At 45.5% G+C, this 25,044-nt stretch overlaps 1 protein-coding gene across 1 annotated transcript in view; it reads left to right on the top strand.

The window, feature by feature from the left end:
• Positions 1-436: 436 nt before the first annotated feature.
• The window catches only part of LY75 (lymphocyte antigen 75), a 162,471-nt gene continuing 137,863 nt past the window's right edge, over positions 437-25,044 (top strand). Inside the window, exon 1 of the mRNA XM_068245642.1 lies at positions 437-581. Within this exon, the coding sequence (XP_068101743.1) occupies positions 497-581 (85 nt within the window). The 5' untranslated portion in view covers positions 437-496. The remainder of the gene's footprint in view (positions 582-25,044) is intronic.

Raw genomic sequence — 25,044 nt, 5'->3', positions numbered from 1 at the left:
ACCCGCCGCGTCCCCGCTCGTCCGCGCGTGCGTCGGACTCGATACCCTCTCGTCCCCGCTGGCGCCGCTTATCTTCCGCTCGATTCCCCGCTATTGTCCACTCGCGGGGGTCGATCGGGGAATCGGCCGCGCCGAGATCGGACCTCTCGGATTTTATCAATCGAGCCGCATTAGCAGCTCGATTGATAAGACAAATCGGCACGTGTAGACCCAGCATAAAAGTCTCAAATATTTCAAGAGACAATCCAGGGTAATACCCTTTAGCTTCCAGGTCCTAAACCTACTGGATTACTTCTTAATAAGCTTCCTAAATGGACACAAACGTCTACTCGGCAACAGATGACGCGGGGCTGCAGCGAATGAGAAAATTATCTGAGCTCGCAGCCTTGGCAGGCCAATCCGGCGGGAATGGGCGTGGCGGAGAGCCGGGAGTGTGTTTCCCAAGTGCGGAGGGAGGGAGTTGTCTCTGCTGTTTTGGCCGCAGCTGCTGATCAGAATGGGGGCGCGCGGGGTCCAGCAGCTGCTGGTGCTGCTAGTGGGGGCGGCTGTCACGTGTTTAGCATCCTCCTCCAGACACTCAGGTAAGGGGGGGCTCCTTGGATCAGTCTGGGGGTGCTGGGTGGAATGTGCATTACCTGCTCTATTACTTCCACTTTCTGTTTGCTGTAAATGCGCGTGTGCGCTATATATAACAACAATGTAACAATGTAATTGTGTGACTGTGCCTAGGGACTGTCACCGCCGACTGTAGCGCCTGGGAAAGGGAGGAAGGTGGCTGATGAAACTTTCACTCAAATCTCCTTTCATCGTGTTGTGAATGTATTGTTGTTTTTATCATCTTCATTATTATATATTATTAAATGTTTCACTTTGTCAGTTTTTTTTTTCACAGTATCTGATATTATCAGGGGCGGTACCAGATCTTTGCGTGTTGCTGATCAGGTTTGGGTGACCCTGAACACAAGTAAAGAATGCCATACTGAATTTACCTGGTGCTTCCTCCAGTCCCAATAGTCCGAGAGGTCCCTCGGCGTCCTCTGGGCTCCCTCCTTTCTCTTGTAGGTGGCTCTGTTAACTGTGTGCGCAACTTCCTTTTTACTAGGAGCGTTCTGCGCATGCGCGGTTCTCAAAAGAATGAACAGCACATGCGCAGAATGCTCACTGGGATAGGCGAGTGTGCTGCGCATGCGCAGAATGCTCACTGGGATAGGCAAGTGTGCTGCGCATGCGCAGAATGCTCACTGGGATAGGCGAGTGTGCTGCGCATGCGCAGAATGCTCACTGGGATAGGCGAGTGTGCTGCGCATGCGCAGAATGCTCACTCTGATAGGCGAGTGTGCTGTGCATGCGCAGAATGCTCACTGGGATAGGCGAGTGTGCTGTGCATGCGCAGAATGCTCACTGGGATAGGCGAGTGTGCTGCGCATGCGCAGTTGCATACGACTCACGGCCAAGTTGCACAGCTAACAGAGCTACCAGCTGGAGAACCGAGGGAGCACAGAGGACGCTGAGGGACCTCACAGACTACATGGTTGGAGGAAGCCCCAGGTAAGTTCAGCATGGCATTTTTTCTTGTGTTCAGGATCACTTTAAAGGGGTCAAAATCTAACACATACTCCTTAGAGAGGGAAGCCTCAGGATCCTAATGAGACTCCCCTCGTTTGTTCCAAGCACCCCATTTCTGAGCACGGCCCCCCTTTACATTGGGACCGCACAGCTCCTCTTCCTGGGTCAAGTGCGTGCAATGGCCGCGTGAGTCCGTCTATGCGCAGTACCATTGCTCAAGTGCGCGCAATGACCCCCACCGCCACACTATAGCCCCCAGAGATTGGCAACATTATTTGTCACTATCTCGGAGGTAAACATGGGGGAGAGGGATTCCCTGTTCAAGATGCCCACCAGGGGCGTTCCTACAGGGTTTCCAGTGCTGCCACTCTCTCTCTCTCTCTCTCTCTGGCCACGCCTCCTGCCGCTCCCCCCCACCTCCCTGCATGCTATGAGACACACAGTCACTCAGTGCAGTGTCGTGACCCAGAGGTCACTAAAGTGAAAGTGGGCTATTGTGGCCCACAGAAGAAGCGGGGAGCGGTGGTTTTTCCGGCTGCCTGATCCACTCAGCCTGCCGGATCAGTTAGCCTACTTTTTTATTTTTTTTATTTTATGAGCCCACCTCGGGCTCTTGTTCAGGTAAGTATCTGATTTTGCGTACCCGAGCTTTGGCTCGGGTGCACTTTAAAGGGCCATTACAGCGAAAAAAGTAAGTAGTTAAAATCTGACAGAACTTTTGGTTTTGGGCTAGTCCATCCCTTCATGGGGTATTCTCAGGGTTTTCTTTGTTTTCAAAAACATTTCCTGAACGGCAGTTGTTAAGTCTAATGACTGGTACACACAATGCAATTACCCATCGGTGTTGAAACAATAATTTCCGACAGGTCCAATCTGATATACAATAATTTTTATGATTGATTTTCTTTATGTAACTGATCAGAAAAACAATCAGAAATCAGATCGGACCTGTCAGGAATTATCGATTCGAGCTGTCAGTCAGACAGGAAATTGAATAGTGTGCCAGGCTCAACTGATGAAATCGTGTGCAAGTGAGTAGGGAGGCGTACTGGTATCTTACTACAGTATTTTGGCAGTTAAATATTGTGCGGAGAGAAAGTAATTGTTTCTCATGGTTTTCGGTGTTTTCAAAAGCATTTCCTGAACGGCATAAACTGCCATTCAGGAAATGCTTTTTGAAAACCCTGAGAATCTGCCATGAGGAGATGGACTAGTCCAAAACATGTCGGTTCTGTCAGATTTTTAACTGCTTACTTCTTTCCCTGGAGTAGTCCTTTAAAGAGACTCATAGACGACAATGATAATAGATTTATACATACCTTGGGCTTCCTCCAGCCCCATATGCATGGATCGCTCCCACGCTGCCATCCTCAGCCTTCTGAATTGGCGGTACCGGGTCCCATCACTTCGGCCAATCAGGGTCAGTCGACGCAAGCACAGTGCGCTCCCTCTGTACTGCGCAGGCGCATGCGTAAAGCAGGCGCAGGGCATGCGGAAAACTGTCCACGTCCGGTGGAAGTGACGGGACCCGGTATCGCGATAGAGACGGCGGCGTGGGAGCAATCCATGTGGATGGGGCTGGAGGAATCCCCAGCTATGTATAACTCTATTACTATATTTTGTCTCTGAGTCCCTTTAAGTAAGCTGTCAGTTATGAAAGCACTTGGTCCTAAATCTGGTTATCTGGTTATCTGGTTCTGCTAGGCTACAAAAACATGTTTGTTTGTTTGTTTGTTTGTTTGTTGTTGTTGTTGTTATTATCATCCATCTCCCACCCCCTTGCTTCCAGTGCCGGTCTGCCCATTCCAGATGCCAGCAGGAAGTTTTGGAGCTAGTATGGTTGAGGTGACACAGCAAGAAAGTTCGTAGGGAAAGTCTGCTAACCTGATTGAGTGAACAGCACCCTCTGAAACTGCTAGGTTTCATATAGGCTGTAGTGATAATACATCCACACTATTTGGCCAATTAGAATGCTTCAAGTTGTAGATGTTGCTGTGATTGGAGAATTGGACGATTTTGTACTCAGCTCTGCTGAGACCCTAATTAACCCACCTGTTCATGTTTGTGGTTTTCTGCAAAACATGTACTGTTGGTGGGCCTTGAGGACAGGGTTGGGGAAGTCTGCAGCCTTCCTCTCCTAAACCCCTCGTTCCACCGCAGCCTCCTCCGTTTAAATCTCTTGCCTCAGGAGGCTTCGGCTCTGTACTGCACACACGAGAGTGTACAGTATGGAGTGGGCCGTCTTCGACTACTGAAGCCCACCCGCAGTGGAAGAGAGCAGTCTCCGACCCATGCATCAGAGACTGCTAATGGGGGAGCCAGCGTAGGAACCACGGGACAAAGAGAGGAACAGAAAGGCTCTATAGGACCCAGAACCTTCCCCCTCCTTAGGTAAGTATTTTTTTTCCTTAATTTTTGGCTTTAGACTCCCTTTCAATGCCTCTGAAGAAGTAGCTGAATAGCTGGGAAAAGTGCTTTAGGCTGCACATATGTATAATTTTATTGACATGATGATACTGTACTGCTGTGAACATGGCTAATCTTTGAGGGCTCGTTCCCACTGTTGCGACGCGATTTCGGCCGCATTCCGACGCTTGTAAAAACGCATGCGGATGCGTTTCCACATGCGTTTTTACCCGCGATTTCGCATGCGATTTCGCATGGCAGGGTGCCATGCGAAATTAACCATGACACTGCCAGGGCTAAATAAAATTGAAAAAGGTGCGAAATCGCACGCGAAATCGCGGGTAAAAACGCATGTAACAAACGCATGCGTTTTTACTATTAAATACATTAGCGGCGATTCGCACGGATTCCCGACGCAGGCGAAATCGTTGGCTCTTTTGTGCGTTTTTTTCACGCTGAAAAAAACGCACCTCAACAACGCTACAGTGGAAACAGGCCCATCCACTTGTATTACATGTGCGGATCTGCATGCGTTGGACGCATGCAGATTCGCGATAGTGGAAACGAGCCCTAAAGGGTTCTTTCGCGAAAAAAGTAGGCAGTTAAAAAATGTGACAGATGACAGGTTTTGGGCCAGTTCATCTTTTTTAAGGGGGATTCTCAGGGCTTTCTTTGTTTTCAACAGCATTTCCTGAACAAAAGATTAACTGCCAAAATAGCAAGATACCAGCCGGCCTCCCTAATCACTTGCACACTATTATGTCAGTTAAATTTTGCAACTGTTGTTCAGGAAATGCTGTTGAAAACAAAGAAAGCCCTGAGAATCCCCCTTAAAAAGATGGACTGGCCTAAAACCTGTCATCTGTCACATTTTTTTAACTGCCTACTTTTTTCGCGAAAGAACCCCTTTAAACTGCTTTATTGTTACCTTTTTATATGTACAGGCAAACAGTGGAGTCACATCAGCTGATCTGCATACTGGCTCTTCTCAGTGTTCCCAGGAGAGCATTAGCATGACAACAATATAGGGCTGTAGCATTGACCGTTCTTCTCCATATTCAGTGCATGTGGCTTTTCTAATGAAGAAGCTGTTAAATATTACCAGATATGAAAGCAAGCCCTCTATTCTTAGGGGCAGGAAAGTAGCAACTCATAAAAGCAAAGCTGAGGTGTTGCGTTTTTAACCTCAAGAAAGAGTTTTTATGCTGCATAGGTGAAAATCAGCCTCAGGTCTTCTGCAGCTACTTCCTGTAACAGTGATACCAAACCTACTTTTGTTATTGAGATAAAGCCAGGGCCTCCATTGAGCCGTGTGTAGGACACTGGAGTGGGAGAGGAGCCTTGGGGCTGACAGTCCCAGCAAGTTTCTGTACACCCTTTCACTGCTTGTCCTCAGCAGATCTTATAATTAGCCGATGATCGTGGCTGGGATCTCACACACACCCTGGCTTGCCTGCTCCACATTACTTGCTGAGACTTGTCCTAAAGTTGGGTAGTGGATATATAGAGCAGCTTCTCAGGTGTGGTGATAAAATGAAGAAACTGGCACATAGCTAATCGATACAATAATGAAGCTACTTGGAGAATTACACCTGGAAAATCTTCCATATATTTGATGGTGTGGCCACTCCAGGCTTATTTTTCTCAGCAGGTTCTGCTAGAAGACAACTAACCTACACCAATGGCTTCAGTGTAAAGGGGGCAATACGCTGGTCAATGTTTCCAGTCACTTCACTTGAATTTGATTTTGCTGGTGATCAAAAGACCCCCGGTTTTTCATTATTGCTTATTATTATTATTTAACTAGTAACTTTAGCCCATTTAAAAACGGGCTAGGTCTTTCACCGCGCGTATCAGCGCTCATGCGCATGCCCACATACGCCCGCACCTTATGGCCCTGTCCTCCCTTACAGTATCTCTGCGCCCCTCCATGCACATGCGCACTACAAAAACACACACAGGTCCATGGGACGCAGAGACAATTGCGCTTTATTAGGTAGGATATTTATATAGTGCCAACATCTTTTGCAGTACTGTACAGAGTACACAGTCTTGTCACTTCATTGTCTCTCAGAGGGTCTCACAATCTAGTCCCTACCATAGTCATAAGTCTGTATGTATCGTGTAGTGTGTATGTTACGGCCAGAATCTGAAGTCTAGCCACTTCGGGTTCTGGACAGCCAAAATGCGAAGTGGGCGTGTTACAGCGGCCAATGTGAGGAATGAACGCCTAGTTTGGCGATCAGCGCATCGATCCCCTGGGCCGTGTCCTCTCTTCCCCTCCGCCCGCTGTGCACCATTCTCTCCTCCCTGCAGAAGCCGTCCACTCTGTTTGCCGCGGTCTTTATCCTGCTGCGCCCAATGTCAGAAATTAATGGATTTCTGGCGGCTCTGTGCTCCTCTGCTCTGGCTCCTCCCCTTGCCCACCTCCTATTGACCTCTGGCAGTCGGGGACACACATGCACACAGAGTCGGTCGTAGTGGCAGGAAAGCAGAGCGGGAACGCTGCAGACATTGCTGCTGCCAGCACTCACTCTACAGTAATGAACGGAATGAATCCCTGCAGTGACAAACGACTCTGCATGTGTGTGTCCCCGGCTGTCAAAGGATAATGGGTGTCAGGGGGAGCCAGAGCCGAGGAGCAGGAGCCGCCAGGAATGTATTCATTCCTAACATTGGCCGCAGTGAGACAGCCACTTCGCATTCTGTCCAGCCAAAACCCGGAGGGGCCAGACTTCGGCTTCTGGACGTAACATATATATCATTGTCTAGGGCCAATTTAGGGGAAGCCAATTAACTTATTTGTATGTTTTTGGGATGTGGGAGGAAACAGGAGCGCCCTGTGGAAACCCACACAGACACGGGGAGAACATACAAACTCCTTGCAGATGTTGACCTGGCTGGGATACGAACTGGGTACCCATAGCTGCAAGGCGAGAGTACTAACCACTAGGGGGGGGGGGGGGGGGGGGTGGAGGTAGATGCTTACCTTAGTGGTTGACAGCCTCTGGATGGTCTGGAGGCTTCCCGGATCCTGGTAGAGCTCCCCATCCTAGCTCAGGGTGCCTTTTCATCTTCAGGCAGCACTTCCGAGCTTGGACAAGCACATCGGGCCTGGACAATCATTAGTAAGTACATGCATGCGCAGTAGAACCAAGCTGCTTATGCTCCACCTTCTAGTTTTGACTAGATCTAGTCGAAACTGGAAGAATTAGAAGAAAATGGTGAGCTTCGGAGAGGAACTGATGACAAGGTAAGTATGTAACATTAATTTCCAGGTACGTCATGAGTTTATCTTTTACTTAGTTTAAATTCCTTTTAAAAGACAGCTGACCTGAGAGGAATAGGGAGGCTGCCATACTTATTTCCTTTTAACCAGCAACAGTTGCCTGGCTGCATAATTATCTGCATATATATGGCAGCCTCCACATCCCTTTCAGTCAAGCGACACTTAGGCTGCATTTCTACTAAGAAGCTCGTTTGCACGCAAAATCGTGGTGTGACCGCGCAACCTGCATTCTCCACTTGTCATGAATCTGCCGTGAACAGAAAAATCATGCAGTCTGACTATTCCGATTTGGGAAATACTGATACGCGCTAATGGAAAATGAGCACTGCGGTTTACATGTAAATCGCAGTGCTGTTGCAATTAGAAAAATGGCTGAGATTCGCTTTTTGGAGCGGATCGTAGCAAGTAGAAAAGGGCCCTAGTATGCTAGGAATTTTTCTGCTTTATTTGAACACAACAATGTTACAACAAAGTAACATTTTGGCTGACCTCAGCGTTTGCCAAGCTTGTGTGTAAATAAAAAAAAATGACTTCAGGTTCTCTTTAACCAATCAACAAACTTCCTACTTGATTACATAACAATATTTTCTGAGCAACCTGAACTCAGAACTCTAAAACATAAGCAACGGCATAATAACCTTTAAAGAACCATAGTGTGCGCTGTTAACCACCTTACGACTGCCTAATGCCGATTGGCAGCCGCAAGGTGGCTCCCCCAGGACCGTGTAACGCCGAAAGGACGCGCATCCCGCTTAAGTGACGGAGCACTGTTCCGTCAACATTCTGCCAGCGGCGCTATCAGACTGTTAGGCGGCGAAACCGCCATCTATTTACATTGTACAGCGCTGCGATCTACTGCAGCGCTGTACTAGGGACAGCCCTGTCACTCAGCTGTCCCCTGGAGGGAAAAAAAAAAGGATCGTTCTCATAGGCTGATGCCTATGAGAGACGATCCTGTTGATTGGCTGTCGGAGGGAGGGGGAAAAACGCTTTTATTGAAGAAAAAAAATAAAAAAACCACAACAAAGCCTTGCAGCAGCGATCTGAGCTGAGCGTAATTTAACAGCGCACGCTATGGCTGCATAGCGTACGCAGGGGATTATAACTCTCAACCCCTTTGTTTGTTACAGCTGGTACAAATCCAGCAATAAGTCTGCAGTGCGCCTACTTTCTACTTTCATGGAAGCAGACATAGGGTTAACATTCTGTGTTTACAAATTAGCTGCTCTAACAAGGCAGCCGGCCCACACAGCCGAGGGATCAGATTACACTTGTGATTAGTCACAAATGAGGGTGAATTAGACAGGCTAAACTCTCTAAACACATACAGGGTGCATTTCTCTGTTTTCTTCTGTCCTGTGCAAGAGTTCAGGTCCACTTTAAATTCAATGTGTGTGTTGACTATAATGCCTAATCTTTGGACTATATCTTATGCCTGGTACACACCATGCAATTTCCCGTCAGATAGACAGGTCGAATTGATAATTTCTGACAGGTCTGATCTGATTTCCGATTGTTTTTCTGATCCATTTTGTATAGAAGTGATCGTACAATCAGAAAAATGATTGGAAATCAGATTGGACCTGACAGAAATAATCGATTAGAGTCATCAATCTGACGGGAAAGTGCATGGTGTATACCAGGCATTATAGTGTGTGTCGGCCCTGCACAGCTGAGAGATCAGTTGGGAGTTGCTCAGTAATCATTGCCCAAGTGTTGGTAGCAGGGCATTGTTGGCAGCATTCCATCAGGAAGTCAATGTGTGACAACAGACTTCGGTACGTGACAAAGTTTACTGTATGGACACCATTGAATTCCAGGATTGGCTTTCAATGTGCATGGATTGCCAAGGTAAATCTCTCAGGGCAGGACAGAGTTGCCAAAGGATGCAGTGTGCCCAGATTTCTTAAAGAGATGAGATATTTTGTACAAAACACTGATGTATCTCCACCCACGAAAAAACTAAATGAAAGACATTAAAAAAAAACAGAAAGTTCCTTCCTAGATTTACATAATCAGTTGAGATTCAGGTTAGGACAAATTGTCATGGCTCTGTTGCAAAAAAATTCACAGGATAATTAAACCAAAAACTAAAGGGTACCTAAGATCACAACAACAAAAAAAATGTACCTAACCTGGGCCCTCATCCAGCCCCCTTCAGGCTCATCAATCCCTTGCTGTCTCCCTGGGCCGTCTGGATCCTTTGCTTGCTGCCCTGGTAATCCGGTAATTCAGCCAGTCGGATCCAGTTGGTGCAAGGCTGTGGAGTTGGAGTAAGGGCCGGCTCTACGCAGGGGCAAGAGGGGGCAGTGCCCCCTCAAATGTCTTGCCCCACTCAAATCAAGGGGGGAATCTCTGCTCTTCTGCCGCTCCGCTGCACATATCAGCCAGCGGTTTCCTTTTGGAGCACAACACTGCAGAGAGAGAAAGACGTTGCGTCAGCTGACAGTGGTCACATGACGGCTAGGCTATTTCCTCCATGCGTAATGATGCGCGGCGCACCTGCGCTTGTGGACGGAGAGAGTCAGAGCACTCGCCACTCAGCATCACTGTGCTTGACTGTTGTATTAGTCACACACTGCCTCTTCCCTCTGGTCCGCCTGTGCCTCTGCCTCTGAAATACTGCAATAAATCTGCAGTGTCTACTTCCTGCTTTCATGGAAGCAGACATATAGTTAACATCCTGTGCTTTCCAATGAGCTTATCTGCTGTGGCAGGGAGGTGACACAGGGGAGAGATCAAATTACAACTTGTGATTAGACTTAGATGAGGGGGCATTAGACAGGCTAAACTCTCTAAATACATATAGGGTGCTTTTCTGTATTACAACAGGGGTGAAAAATGAATAAGGAATTCAGGAGCCCATCTATTCAATACAGGAGTCAGCAGCACATCATTGACAACGGTCATTGAAACAACAGTTAGCACACAGCTGTTATTGTTAAAGGGAACCAGAGGTGAGAGGGCTATGGAGGCTTCATATTTATTTCCTTTTAAACAATACCAGTTGCCTGGCTGTCCTGATACAGTGTTTCTAATACTGTTATCCATAGACCCTGAACAAGCATGCACTCAGGTTTTACTGGATTAGTCATATGCTTGTTCCAGGGTTTTGACCTCATACACTACTTATGCCAGATCAACAGGGCTGCCAGGCAACTGGCATTGTTTACAAGGAAATAAATATGGCAGCCTGTATATTCCTCTAATAAAATGACTTGCGGAATATGAGAGACACCAAGGATCGGAAATGTTACCAATATTCAGTACAAAATTCCCGTGCACCAACGAATCAGAATGCAAAGAGAAAAATCAAGGAGAAAAACAAGATCTAGTCCCCTCACCTCGGGTTCCCTTTAAGGTGCCTCTGGCTGCCCTGCTCCTTGTTTTTGTCCAGCCCTTGTTTACAAAAGGGAAAAAAAGAGTACTTGCCCCAGAAGGTCCTGCTGTCTTCTAGGATCCCGCCACTTGCATTGTTTTTTCTGGCTTCTTCCAGCCCCCTGGACTCGTCCTGTGCCCACAACGTCCACCTGGTCCCCTCCAGCCAGCAGCGGCGAACCTGCAAAGAGACGGCTGCTACATGCACATGCGCAGTACTCTGAAATCGCTACTGTGCAAGCGTAGAACGCTCCTAGCCACGGATTCGCAATCAGGGTGCGTAGCTTAGGGCCGCGCATGTGCAGTAGCCGCTGACTCTCGGCAACTGGCTAGCTTTGCGGGGTCGCCCCTGCCGGCTAGAGGGGACCAGGTGGACGTTGTGGGCACAGGATGAATCCAGGGGCTGGAAGAAGCCCAGGTAAGTTAAAATCAGCATTTTTAATTTTCACTTGGAGAACCCGAGGTGGGTTTTAAGAAAGCTATGCTGACACAAAGTCTGGTTGTGCATACTATCACCAGCCTCTGTTCCTATACTGTCCCCCTCCCTTCCCTCCCCTTTTGGTGTGGGGGGCATGGTATAGTAACAGAGGCTGGTGAATATATGCACAACCAGCCTCTGTGTCCTAATAGCTTTCTTAAAAGCCACTCGGGTTCTCTTTAAGTATTTTTTTAATATAGTATTTTGGGCTTTTTGGAACATACGGCTTTTAACAATAATGAGGTGCGTGAGGAGGAGGATGGTAAACATTTTTAAAGGACAACTGAAGTGGGAGGGATATGGAGGCTGCCATGTTTATTTTCTTTTAGGCTGCTTTCACAGTAAGACTTTACAGGCGCACCTGTACCGCCTGTAACGCAGCCCAACTCACAGCAATGTAAAAGCAATGGGCTGTTCACAGTGCCCACGTTGCGTTACATTGTAACGCTGCACGTACTGTGAAAGTGCAGCATACTGTGCGTTATAGACTGCTTGCCCATGCGCAGTAATTAGCCACATGGCTAATTAATATTCACTGCACTGCTGACGTGCAGTGTTTTCTTCCTGGAGCGGCCGCTTTGTGCGCTGATTGGCTGGCGGGACCACGTGATGCGGAGTGAAACACTCCGCATCACGTGGTCCCGCCAGCCAATCAGCGCCACGGAGACGCAGTGCGCACAAAGAGCTGCATAACGCGGCCATAACGTCCCCTAAAACGCAACGTCTTGGTGTGAAAGGGGCCTTAAGCAATACCAGTTGCCTGCCAGCCCTGCTGATCTATTTGGCTGCAGTAGTGTCTGAATCACAGCAGAAACGAGCATACAGCTAATCTGTCAGATCTAAAAATCATGTCAGATACACCTGATCTGCTGTATGCCTGTTCTGGATCTATAAAGGTATTAGAGGCAGAGGATCAGCAGGATAGCCAGGCAACTGGTATTCTTTAAAAGGAAATATATATGGCAGCCCTCATATCCCTTTTTATTCAGTTGTACTTTAAAGCGGATCCGAGATGAAAAACTAAATATAACAAGTGACTTGTCTATATATCTTATCTAAAGTTTAGATAGTTTACACAGCAAATCTATCTTCAAACAGCTTCAACAGTTCAACAGTATATTAATATTTTTTCCTGTGATACAATGGGAGCAGACATGTTTTCTGCTTGTCACTATTACACAATTACACACACAGGCAAGCTTATCTGTATCTAGGCATGCTAATCTGCATATTCTGTGAAAACTCCACTCTTATCTCCTCCATTACAAAGGCAACTGATCTGTATCTGCACTGCAGCTCTCAGATTGTGAAAACTCTGCCTCTGAAATCTATAGCTAGTAACACCTTTTTCACCTGCCCAGACTGAAATCCCACAATCCCTTGCAAGCGCCAAGGCACTCTGGAGAAGCTGTGGGTGTGGTTTGTTTAGTTTATAGGAAATTATGGTATTAAAACAAAACAAAACAAGTATTTGGCTTGAGGAATGACCTATAAACTATATGTAAGGAACACAATTATGCAAGGAGTAAAAGTTCATCTCGGATCCACTTTAAGGACACTTCAGCTGAGAGGGATGTAGAGGCTGCCATATTTATTTCCTTTTTAACAATACCAATTGCCTGGCAGTCCGGTTGATCTTTCATGCATCAGTAGTGTCTGAATCACACACCTGAAACAAGCATGTGGCAAATCCAATCAGACTTCAGTCAAAAACATCTGATCTGTATGCTTGTTCTGGGTCTACGGCTGAGGCCAGTCTCACACTGAATATTGGCGGTAGCCCAGGGGCTGCACCGCCCCTTCAAAAACAGGCTTGGGGGATTCCCGCACTAGTACGCAGTAATCCCCGTCTGGCAGCAGGCCAAGCAGGAAGTGACGCTCACTTCCTGTTGGCGAATCGATAACTTGCACGGAAGCGTATTGCTAAAATACACTTGCAAGCATTGCGCGACATGTAAAATTGCGGTAGTCAGTTTAAAAACACGTTTGCATATGTGTATCAGCGCCAAGGAAACAAAGTGGCCGCTGCTGAGAGAAGAACGATGTCCAGAGTTCACAAACAGATAAATTATATATGCTCAGCGCAGAGTCCAAAAACAAAAGACGAGTCTTCAACAAAGGATAAAAGCAGGCAAATCTCCACCACAATAAGTATGGGGGTCACGGCACAGCTCTGCAATCATGGATACCCAAAAAAGGAAAGAGGCTTACCAGCTGGTGACAACCCACATTATAAGGTTGTATCAACGATTTGGAAGGACATCAGGAAGCAACAGTCTGTCCAGGATCCACCAATTCAGCAATGATTCCTCTCACGAATGGATATCAGTAAACATCATAAAAAACAAACAAACGGCAACTCTAAGTGTAAACCGTTTAATATAGAGTTTTCATAGTAAAAACAGCTTAAAAATAGCATAAAAATAGCATAAAAACAAAACTTACATACGGGGCCCATGCAATGGGAACCCCGAGAAAGTTGCACGCGTGTATGGGTCAGCAGTAAAGGACAGTATGAAGGTGCCGCCTTTATACTGTCCTTTACTGCTGACCCATACACGCGTGCAACTTTCTCGGGGTTCCCATTGCATGGGCCCCGTATGTAAGTTTTGTTTTTATGCTATTTTTATGCTATTTTTAAGCTGTTTTTACTATGAAAACTCTATATATTAAACGGTTTACGCTTAGAGTTGCCGTTTGTTTGTTTTTTATGATGTTTACTGATATCCATTCGTGAGAGGAATCATTGCTGAATCAGTTTAAAAACACGCACGTTGCATGGCTTCCGGTCTGCTGCAGGAGCGGCACGGTAACCTACGTATGCGCTCCTGTTAGATAGGGTACTTCCGGCGCACTGCTGGCATTGCGAACCTCCCATAGACTTTCATTGCCCTAGCGGTAGATTGCGGTAAAATGCTGCACCACGGCAGTGTGAAAGGGCCCTAAAAGTACTAGAGGCAGAGGATCCGCAGGACTGCCATGCAACTGGTATTGTTTTAAAGGAAATAAATGTGGCATCAACCATATCCCTCTCACTTCAAGTGTCTTTTAAAGTATTTTCGGAAGTAGGGCTTTCAGTTGTAACTGTATCTCCGACCATCCCCCCCCCCCCCCCCCATTTCTTGCTGCTTCAGTATACTTTCAGAATGACTTACTCCACATAGATGCAGAATTTCATATCCTGCTGAGATTTCTGCAGATGTGTGCAGCATAATTCAGTGATACAGCAGGTTTATTGTTCATTTACATTGAAATACAAGAGTTAACGTTAGACCAGAAAGGCTATTCCACCCAATAGGGCCAGGTACTAATGTATTATACCGTCTGAAGAGTTTGGGAGTTCCTTGTTTGTTTCATTTGCTCCACTACCTAGATTTAACCCTTTTTGAAAAGTTGAAAGTCCTGGCTTTCCATTACACCAGGTCCCGTGTCAGTGTAATGCTCCGTTGCCAAGTTAAATGGTTTTGAACAAGGAATGTCCCCTGCATCTTGGCTGCACAAAGCGTGATTGCAGAAATACAGGACAAACCCAACATTGATGATCAGCAGCACCCTCGGGTGGTCGTCTTCTGTCGCAGGGGTCTCATTACAGAAGACGAAGGAGCAGACAAGCTATACACCCTCCGAAGCTCTCTCTGTGTGTTACTGGCCGGGGCTGGAGACTCTATTAAGTCGAAGAGCAGCCTAGCTATACACCCTCTTCACCTCTCAAGATGCAGGAGACACCCCTCCTTTAAAACCCTTTAACTTGGCAACGGAGCATTACACTGACACAGGACCTGGTGTAATGGAAAGCCAAGACTTTCAGCTTTTCAAAAAGGGTTACATCTTGGTAGTGTAGCAAACAGAACTTAAAGGGGAACTGAAGATAGAGATATACGGAGGCTGCCATATTTATTTCCTTTTAAGCAATACCAGTTGCCTGGCAGCCCTGCTGATCCTCTGCCTCTAATACTATTAGCCATAGCCCCTGAACAAGCATGCAGCAGATCAGGTGTTTCAGACTTTAAAGTCAGATCTGACAAGACTAGCTGCAGGCTTGTTTCTGGTGTTATTCAGATACTACTGCAGAGAAATAGACCAGCAGGGCAGCCAGGCAACTGGTATTGATTAAAAGGAAATAAATATGGCAGCCTCCGTATATCTTTATCTTCAGTTCCCCTTTAAACGATGAACTGCTAAACTCTTCAGATGGTATAATATTTAAGCACCTAGGACCGTTTCAGCATTGGGCAGATGCCTCTGAGCTTACCCTCTATCTTTTTATATCCCTTGGTCGGTATACCAGACGGTGAAATCTCGGCACTGGAGTAGCCAGGATCACCTGGTGTCAGGGCTGCTCTCCTGGTGAATTTTTCGTTAACTCTGCAGACTGTCATGGAAGTGTGAACTGCTCAGTGACTGAGCTTAGAAGTTCATTTCTTTTCCTTCCATCTCGGTTTATGCCAGGTTATCTTTGCTGAATGCATGGACCACAATGGTTGCCATGGAAATGTAATCGGCCTGTTCTCAGAGCACTAGATGCTCCATACCTATAGATCTGGTGTTTCTGCTGGTCAGAATGTCCCTGTTCCCAAAGGTGCATACAGACATTAAATGTTTGATGGCTCAGTTGATTGTAATTTTTCTGGCTGTCAGTTTCATGCTGTAGAGCCCCCCACTTTTGTATGGCTGACAAGTGGCTGTCCGCAAACACATTTTTCAGCCATTGGATGTGGTGGGAAATCCTCCTTTTTCTCTTCATCCCCTTAAATGACAATTGAAGAGAGAGGAATATGGAGGCTGTCGTATTTATTTCCTTTTAAACAGTACCAGTTGCCTGGCAGCCCTGCTGGTCTATTTGGCTGCAGTAGTGTCTGATTAACACCACAAACAAGCATGCAGCTAATATTGTCAGACCTGACAATAATGTCAGAAACACCTGATTTGCTGCATGCTTGTTCAGGGTCTCTGGCTAAGGGCCCATTCACACTAGAAGCGCTTTTCTGAGCGAGATTGTGGCGATTTTTACCGCGACTTTAATGAAAGTGAATGGAAGTGATTTTAAAAACGCTAATCAATCGCAAAATGCTCAAGAAAAGCGCTTCTCGTGTGAATGGGCCCTAAAAGTATTACAGGTAGAGGATCAGCAGGATAGCCAGGCAACTGGTATTACTTAAAAGGAAATAAATATGGCAGCCTCCATAGAGTTTCAGTTGTCTTTTAAGGTGACCATAAGCTTCTCAATTTTTCCCATCTATAACTGGCCAATTTGATCACTCTGATCGAATTTGCTTGAAATCTCTTCCACGACTGGTTGAAATCGATCAAATCCAATGATCTGGATGGAAGATACCGATTGGTGCAGAGTTGGGCGCCGCAGCAGATTGATGGCCCATAGCAGTACCAGGGCTGTGGAGTCAGTACAGAAATCATCCGACTCAGTTTATGAAACCACTTACTCTGATGCTTTATACACACTTGAGATAAAAGTCTTTGGAAAAGGCAAGATCACAGACCAATTTTACCCCTTCCATGTAGTATGAGAGCCAAACCTACACAGTCTATTCTAATTCTATGGAGCTGCACTCCCCATCAGATAAAATCTTTGCAAGATGCTGCACACAAAGATGCTGCACACACTCAAAAGATCATTATCTGCAAAAGATCTCTTCCTGCAAAAAATCCATTCCTGCAAAATGCACTTATAGTCTGAGATCTGCAGATCCTCATACACACCTGGTTTAACAGACAATCATCTGCAGATCAGATCCACCAGGATGGATTTTCAGATCTGCAGATGATTGCCAGATATGCAGATGAAGTCTGTTAAACCAGGTGTGTATGAGGATCTGCAGATGATTGTCTGTTAAACCAAGTGTGTATGAGGATCTGCAGATCTCATAGACTATGAATGCATTTTGCAGGAATGGATTTTTTGCAGGAAGAGATCTTTTGCAGATAATGATCTTTTGAATGTGTAAGGGCATCTGTGTGTGCAGCATCTTGCAAAGATTTTATCTGATGGGGAGTTCAGCTCAATAGAATAGACTGTGTAGGTATGGCTCTCATACTACATGGAAGGGGGTAACATTGGTCTGTGATCTTGCATTTTCCAAAGACTTTTATCTCAAGTGTGTATGAAGCATGACTCCAGGTACCCAAAATTGCTCCGACTCCAACTCTGACTCCACAGCCCTGAGCAGTACAACGCTTCAGTTAGATTTTTTTTTTAATAGATTTCATGCTAAAATCTGTTATTAAAGAGACACTGAAGCGAAAAAAAATATATGATATAATGAATTGGTTGTGTACTATGAATAATTACTAGAAGATTAGCAGCAAAAAAATATTCTCATATTTTTATTTTCAGGTATATAGTGTGTTTTCTAACTTTGCATCATTCTCTAATATGTGCAGATTACACAACACTGTGCATTCAAAATGATTCCTTCAGAGCAGTCTGTGAACTAATGACCTCTCCTCTGGCAGATAAAAAGAAAACTGTTCACTTAGGGCTCTTTCACACTAGAGGCTGCGGTAGAAAAGGCTGAAAGTCAGCCTTTTGCTTAACGCCAATGCATAGCATTTTCAAAGCGTTTTGAAAGAGTTTTACAGCCCATATGAAAACGTCCTTTTTTTTTTCTTCTATAAAAATAAGTGAACAAGATAGCTGTAAAACGCTTTGAAAAGGCTTTGAAAACGCTGAAGTTGGCATTTTCCATTGACTATCATTGAAACGCCAACAGCCAACTTCGGCTGTAAACAGCCTTGAAAAAGCTCCTGGGAGCGTTGAAACGCAACGCTCCAAAACGGCGAGTTAGATGTGAAAGGTAAAATGAAAGTCTATGGACTTTCTTTTACCTAGCAAAACGCCAACTTTGCCCGTGGCGTTAAAACGCCGAAAAATCCCTCTGGTGTGAAAGGGCCCTTACAGTTGAGATAATAAAAGTCAGAAGACAGCCCTCTCCACGACTTTGAAAGTCATAGAGATTAATGGCTTTTTTGCATAGAGATAACTAGAGTTTCTTAACTCTTTCTGTACTGGAAACAATTAGACTGATGTATCTGATCTTAATGTTTTATTTCTTAGCTGTACTACACATACAAATCATAATATCATAATTTTTTTCGCTTCAGTGTCTCTTTAAATGCATGCTTAGTGCAAGGCAGTAATAGATCCCCTTGAGATCAGATATGATCTGATGTAGGAGGATTTGTATCAGCTGTAACAGAAAAAGAGAGAGACCGGAAGGGAGAAATATCTACAGGCGCACTTTACTATCCGTGGGGAAACTGCAGCAAGAGGGCAAGGCATTCCAACCTGCCAATTGCTTGAGTTCCAGTGAGGGTTTGTTGTTTTTGTGCCTGGTGTTATCAAGTTATCTTTTTTCTGTAGGTGCTTTGAGTTTTCTCCTGATACCAATTTCCTGAAGTTCCTGCAGCACTGGTTCTTGCACTGTGTGATCTCAGCACAGAGCTGGGTGTCAGAGTATGGTCAGGGTTACTGGCAGGTTTTCATCTAAGAAAGTAAGTAGTTTTACTGCTTTATTGGTGGAATCGGATAAACTTTCAGAAAGGGTTCAGCACTGAACAAACATTGAATGTTTGACCAAAACAATAGCTTGTGATGGGTTTAGCCAACAATCTCTGCCCATACAGGTGTCACCTGACTTCTGGGCCAGAGATCATTTAGACTGCAAGTTTTTGTTTTTTTCTTTCCCCTTCACTCATCCATGGGGCAGCTTGTCTCCGATTCAGCCTGAGTGCTGAAACAGCTCTCTCTGCTTTTAGTATGTGTGCAACTGAGACGTGATCACTAGATTGATTTTAATATATAAATACAGCAGCTATGCTATGAAATGGCAGCTTTCAGAGCAGATAAACTGTACTTTGGGAATTAGTCATTTGTAGACCGGCAATATTACTTGTGCACAAAAGCAAATATGGTAACTGTACGGGTAACAAAAAGTAGTAAAACACATTTTTATTGACTGTTATGTCAGAGTTTTATCCCACTCTAAGTAAATGCTGCATAATTGCACAAGGGCTTACTTTTGTGGGACCTCTCTGCATATATACATATTAGTGACGGGCAAGCAGGCCTGAGTCAGAGAGCTCAATTAGTCCGAGAGCTCAGAGAAGCTCTTTTGCACAGATAACAAGTGAAGTTTCTTAACTCTTTCTGTACTGAAAACAATATGAGACTCACATCTGTGCTACTAATGTTCTATCTCTTAGCTGTACTGCACACAGGGATGAGCGACAGATTAAAAACGGACAAAATCCGAATGGTTTTTATTTGGATTTCATCCTCCTAATTACTGCAGCTGAGCGGGTGTATAAGATGGGGGGGGGGGGTTAAACTTACCCAGCAGTCGTCTTCTTTAACCCGTCCCCCGCTGTGTTCCAAGCTGCGGTCACGTGACTACAAACCCTTCTTCCTTCCGGGTTGAAGGAGGAAGTGTTTGTAGTCACGTGACGCAGCTTGGAACGCAGCGTGGGAGGCGCCGTGGGACGGATAAAAGAAGAAGCATGCTTGGTACGTTTAACCCCCCCCCCCCCCCCCATCTTACACACCCGCTCAGCTGCAGTAATTAGGAGGATGAAATCCGAATGAAACCCATTCGGATTTCGTCTGTTTTTAATTCACTTCAGGTTCCCTTTAAGGCTTAGGGCCTGTTTCCACTACACGCAGAATGGATGCAGAAAAACTGACTCCAATGAATGCCTATGGGCCTGTTTCCACTAAATGCGATTTTTTTCTGATGCAGATTTTTCGCATAGGCATTCATTGGAGTCAGTTTTCTGCATCCATTCTGCATCCAATCTGCATGCAGTGGAAACAGGGCCTGAATTGCAGTTATTGCCTCAATTAGCTGCTGCACACACAGGCCTGGATCTTGCTAATAGCAGCAGCAGAATGATTTGATTAGGGACGGAGTCTCTTGAAGCATCATCTTCTGTCAGAGCAGCTGACCTTTTTGTGAAATTCTGAGTTACATGGAAGGGGAATATCTTATGATTCCATTTTTTAAAGGGATTTTCCACTTTCTGAAAGAAAGCCCCTGGCGTAGTCTGATGGTGACTAATGGGGGTCTCCCCTCTCTGAACCACAGTCACACCGCCAGGACTTTTTGTCATGGTTGTGAATCTGCTGATTCAGTGGGAATCTAGAGAGAGGCTGGCAGCTGCTTAACCTCCTTGGCGGTAACACCGTGTGTGACACGGGGTAAGCCGCCGGAGGGTGCCGCTCAGGCCCTACTGGGCCGATTTACATAATTTTTTCTTTGCTACACGCAGCTAGCACTTTGCTAGCTGCGTGTGCATAACGATCGCCGCCGATTCGCCGCTATCCAGGGATTCCCTGCAGGGTAAAAGCGCGGGCGGGGATCGGAGGGGTGGGGGGGATAGTGAAGGGAGGGGGGAAGCATGTAGCTAGCGCTAGGCTAGCTACATGCTTTACAAAAAAAAAAAAAAGTGCTGTGCTGCCCCCCTGGTGGATTTATTGTACCGCCAGGGGGGTTAAATAGAGAATCCAACACAAAGGGAAATTCATCAGTTCATCATCATTTTCTGTGCTCTCCAACTGTGCTAATGTTTAAAGAGGCACTGTTGTGACATATAGTATAGTGCGTATACTGTAGTAGAATACAGTGAATTATTCAGGATACCCACTTTTACAACTTTTTCAAGGGTTTAGTATCAGAAACACTACCTACAGTGATGCCCATAATTATTCATATTCCTGGCAAATTTTGATTTAAAGTTACTTTTTATTCAACCTGCAAGTATTTTTTTTTTTTTTTTAATGGGAAATGACATATGGTTCTCCCAAAAGATAATACGATGTACAAGAGGCATTATTGTAGAAAAAAAAAAAACTTTCTCAGCTTTTCGTACTGTTCTGTAATTGTATTGTTTTATCTAATATTTAGTTCCTGTCAGGCAGGAAGGGCCTCTGTGAGATCGTCTCTTGTAGTGCCTGAGCTCTGCGCTTCTTCTGGCACTAGACTTTTTTTTTTTTTATTTCCTTCTAGTGATTAACTATTTATGATATGACACTTCTCTTGGCTGCTCCCTGGTTATATGGTGGTGTTTCCATATTATAGACCTGTTTATTGACTTGTCACCTGCTATAGGCAATACTGTATTGCATGAACTATTGTTTATTTTATAAAACGTATGACAACCGTAAACACACCATTTATCTGGACTCTTGAAAGCCATGATACAGCCTAATTAAATATTTGACTTGGTTGCTGTTCAGCATAATTCAAAGTAAATCTTTGAGGACACAAACAGGGTACGTATGAGGTGTTATTTTTTGAAAGGAGCCAGCTCTGCCAGTTGGGCAATTAATGCCAGGATCTGAACGGGAGCCCCAGAGCTGCAAGCTTTAAAAACAGGTTTAGCAGTGACAGCTGGCTCTCAGCCCTCTCACTGCCAACGTCTTGTCACATACTCGCTGGCCAAACCAGTTTCCACGTGTGTTGCATGTGTTAGGAAAGAACACATCGCTGACTGAAAGTTCATTGAAGTCCCCCTAAACTATATATCTTTTGAAATAAGAGTGTTGGGAAATACATTTACTATGTTTTATACTTCCAAATTTAAATCCCCAGAGCAAAATGGCAAACTCTCACATATTCCCACTAAATATAAAATAGGAAACGGTGAGACTGTGTATGTATATTTGTGGGCGCTTGCAAAATGGTGAAAGGTAACATGCACAAAATCCTAAAACTTTATCAATGCCCCTTGTTTAACATTATTTTAAAGTATTAGTCTGCATGTGATATGTATGTCGTGCACTTAAACTATGTATGTGTGTACAAATGGTGTGTGTGAAAGCTGAGTGTAAATTCCAGTCTGTGGTGTTGGTACGAAATCATCCGATTCGTTTTTTTATAAAACCACCAACTCCAGGTACTCAAAATTGCCCTTGCAGGACTATGGAGTGGATACAAAAATCATCATCCGAGTTTATGGAAACCAACAGCTCAGACTCCAGGCTCCCAAAAAGTTCTCTGACTCCACAACCCTGGTACTAAATTCAGAATGAGTGTTTGTACAGAGTGAAGGGCTGGGGATATATTATAAATATATATTTTTCTTCTTTTAACAATTGATAGAGGAGATATAGAAAAAGCTCTGTTTCAACTTATGGACAGGTTCTGGTTAACAATGAACCTACAGTCCCTATCTTGTTTATTAAGCAGGGATTACCTGTATTTTATGGTTCTGCTCTGCATGTGATATGTACCTCATGTACTTAGTGTATGTATGTGTGTACTCACAGTTGGGATGAATTCAGTATATGTGTGTGGAGGACTGGGGGTTTTATAAATTATTTCTCTTCTGTAAGGCTCCCCAGCTCTGCCTGTCATTGCAGTGATGGGCTGACTTTGCATTTGTTTTTGTCTGCACATTGCTGCAATGGAATTGCATGTGTGTGTGTGAGGATTCCCAGTTCTGTTTCTCACTGCGGTTATGGACTGGCCTTGCATTTGGCTCAGTCTTACTGCAGTGAGATTGCATGGGAGTGTCTGAACACCTGCAAGGTGAGTGCCTCGTTAGTAGAGTTAGCAGACTTCCCAGCAGCCTTTGCTGTCGCATTGATTGTCCTCCCTGCTTGTGCAGCCTCTGCCTTGTTCCTGTCCTAGCCAAGAGAATCCTGTGGCCTGCTCTTGTCTGAGTCCTTGGAGTCATATATGTGTTTGCTCCAGTCCTGCCTGTGTTCATGGAGTTATAGCCCGTGTGTTTGGTCCTGTCCTGTATGCTGAGTTCTGGATGAATATCTACATACCTGCTGGTGGACTTGAGGCTATTAATACTGTCTGGGTAAATACTCCTGCAAAGCTGCTTCATGAGCATAATGTTGCATGCTTGTTTCTGAACTGCTTGAAACCTACTTTGAACGTTTTTCATGTATATACCTTCACTGTAAATAAAACATCACTTTGCATCAAATCCTGGGCATCTGCATCTTTGGGAGTTCATCTGCACTAAGCTAAGCCTCGCCAGACAAAATGCCTGCTGGTGAGCATGACATCTTCTTTACATTTTTCGGGATTTTACCTTTTTGTTTTTTTTTTTTTTTTTTTTTTTTTAAACTTACCGTATTTTTCGCTGTATAAGACACACCTAGGTTTAGAGGGCAAAAACCAGGAGAAAATATACTAAACCTAGTGCGTCCATATTCCATGAGCGTCTTGTAGATGTTCTCCCCCAGTTGGTATCCTCCTGTGTCCCCTTCTGTCCCCAGGTGTCCCATTCCATCCTCCCAGGTGTCCCCCCCCCCCCCCTTCTGTCCACAGGTCCCCCCAGGTCCCCCCTTCTGTCCTCCCAGGTGTCCCCCCTGATCTTTTCAGGCCGTATTTAAATCTTATATGTCGACAACGTTTGGAATACAGGAAATGTTATCCCTAGCATTATAAAACTAGAAGAAACATAGAATCATACCACAATGATATGAGACCAGACCATACAGCAGCGCTATAAAAATGCCCTAAAGAGCAGACATTTGTAATCAGCCTTGCTGACTGAGCACTGACTACCTCTCTGTGTCCCAACTTCACTCCTCTGTGCCCCCACTTCCTTTTGCTATGTTCCTGCTGCAAATACCAGCTTGTGTAAGGGTATAGCTAACAGATAGCTGACATCTTCTCCCCGGCAGGCTCTTGCCTCTCCAGCAGCGCCCACCGCACTTCTCGCTCTAGTGACCGCGCTTATACCGACGTGTCATCAGTACAAGCCAACACTAGAGCTAGAAGTGCGGTGGTGAAGAGGTCGGGGGAGGGAAGCGGGGAGACAATTGAGGTAGCGGGGAACGAGGGAAGCAAAGGCACAGGAGAGAGTGGCACAGGAGAGGGAAGCGGGGAGACAGTTGAGGTAGTGAGGAGGGAAGCAAGGGCACAGGAGGGAAGCGGGGAGACAGTTGAGGTAGTGGGGATTGAGGAGGGAAGCAAAGGCACAGGAGAGAGTGGCACGGGGGAGGGAAGCGGGGAGACAATTGAGGTAGCGGGGAACGAGGGAAGCAAAGGCACAGGAGAGAGTGGTACAGGGGAGGGAAGCGGGGAGACAGTTGAGGTAGTGGGGAGTGAGGAGGGAAGCAAAGGCACAGGAGAGAGTGGCACGGGGGAGGGAAGCGGGGAGACAGTTGAGGTAGTGGGGGGCGAGGAGGGAAGCAAAGGCACAGGAGAGAGTGGCATGGAGGAGGGAAGCGGGGAGACAGTTGAGGTAGTGGGGGAGGAGGGAAGCAAAGGCACAGGAGAGAGCGGCACACAGGCAGGGAATCCCCGACGTGGCGGCGGTTCGTATCTGCAGGCATTTGAAAGTCGAAGATTCCCTGCCTTTGCCATATAAGACGCAGGGACTTTTTCCTCCCCATTTTTTTGGGAGAGAAAAGGTGCGTCTTATACGGCGGAAAATACGGTAACCTTCAACTTTAAATGACTGCAGAAGACTTAGATGAGTGAGCATGATAGTTTACACTCGCTCATCTCATCCTGAACACCACTCCAGCCATTCTGAATATGTAAGCGGGTGGAAAAGGGAGCAGTAGAGATATGGGTAGTAGTTGTGGGTTGGGAGGAGATGAACTCTGCAGCAGTTGATAGGAGCAATTGGCAAAACTAAATGGCAGCCAGAACACCAAAGTAGTCTTAGTTCATCCAATACTTTACATGGTTAAAAATGAGTTGCATATTACAAACTTTGGGTATGACGCAGAAGGAAAAGAGGGTTCTGGCAGTGCAGGTTTTAGTAATAAGTGGAGGCTTGTACAGTATACAGTATAATATATAAAGGAAATGGAACTGTGGTAAAGTAGTAGTGAAGGTGTTGGGGGGAGAGGAAGATGGGTAAGGGATTTTGAAAAGGTTTTTAGAACCTGTTCCAATGTGTAAAAGGTAGAAAAAAACAAACAAAAAGAAAGTAAATATAC

This window comes from Hyperolius riggenbachi, chromosome 7, assembly GCF_040937935.1.
Source record: "Hyperolius riggenbachi isolate aHypRig1 chromosome 7, aHypRig1.pri, whole genome shotgun sequence".
NCBI classification, from domain to species: domain Eukaryota; kingdom Metazoa; phylum Chordata; class Amphibia; order Anura; family Hyperoliidae; genus Hyperolius; species Hyperolius riggenbachi.
This window is presented reverse-complemented; position numbering and strand designations above follow the sequence as displayed.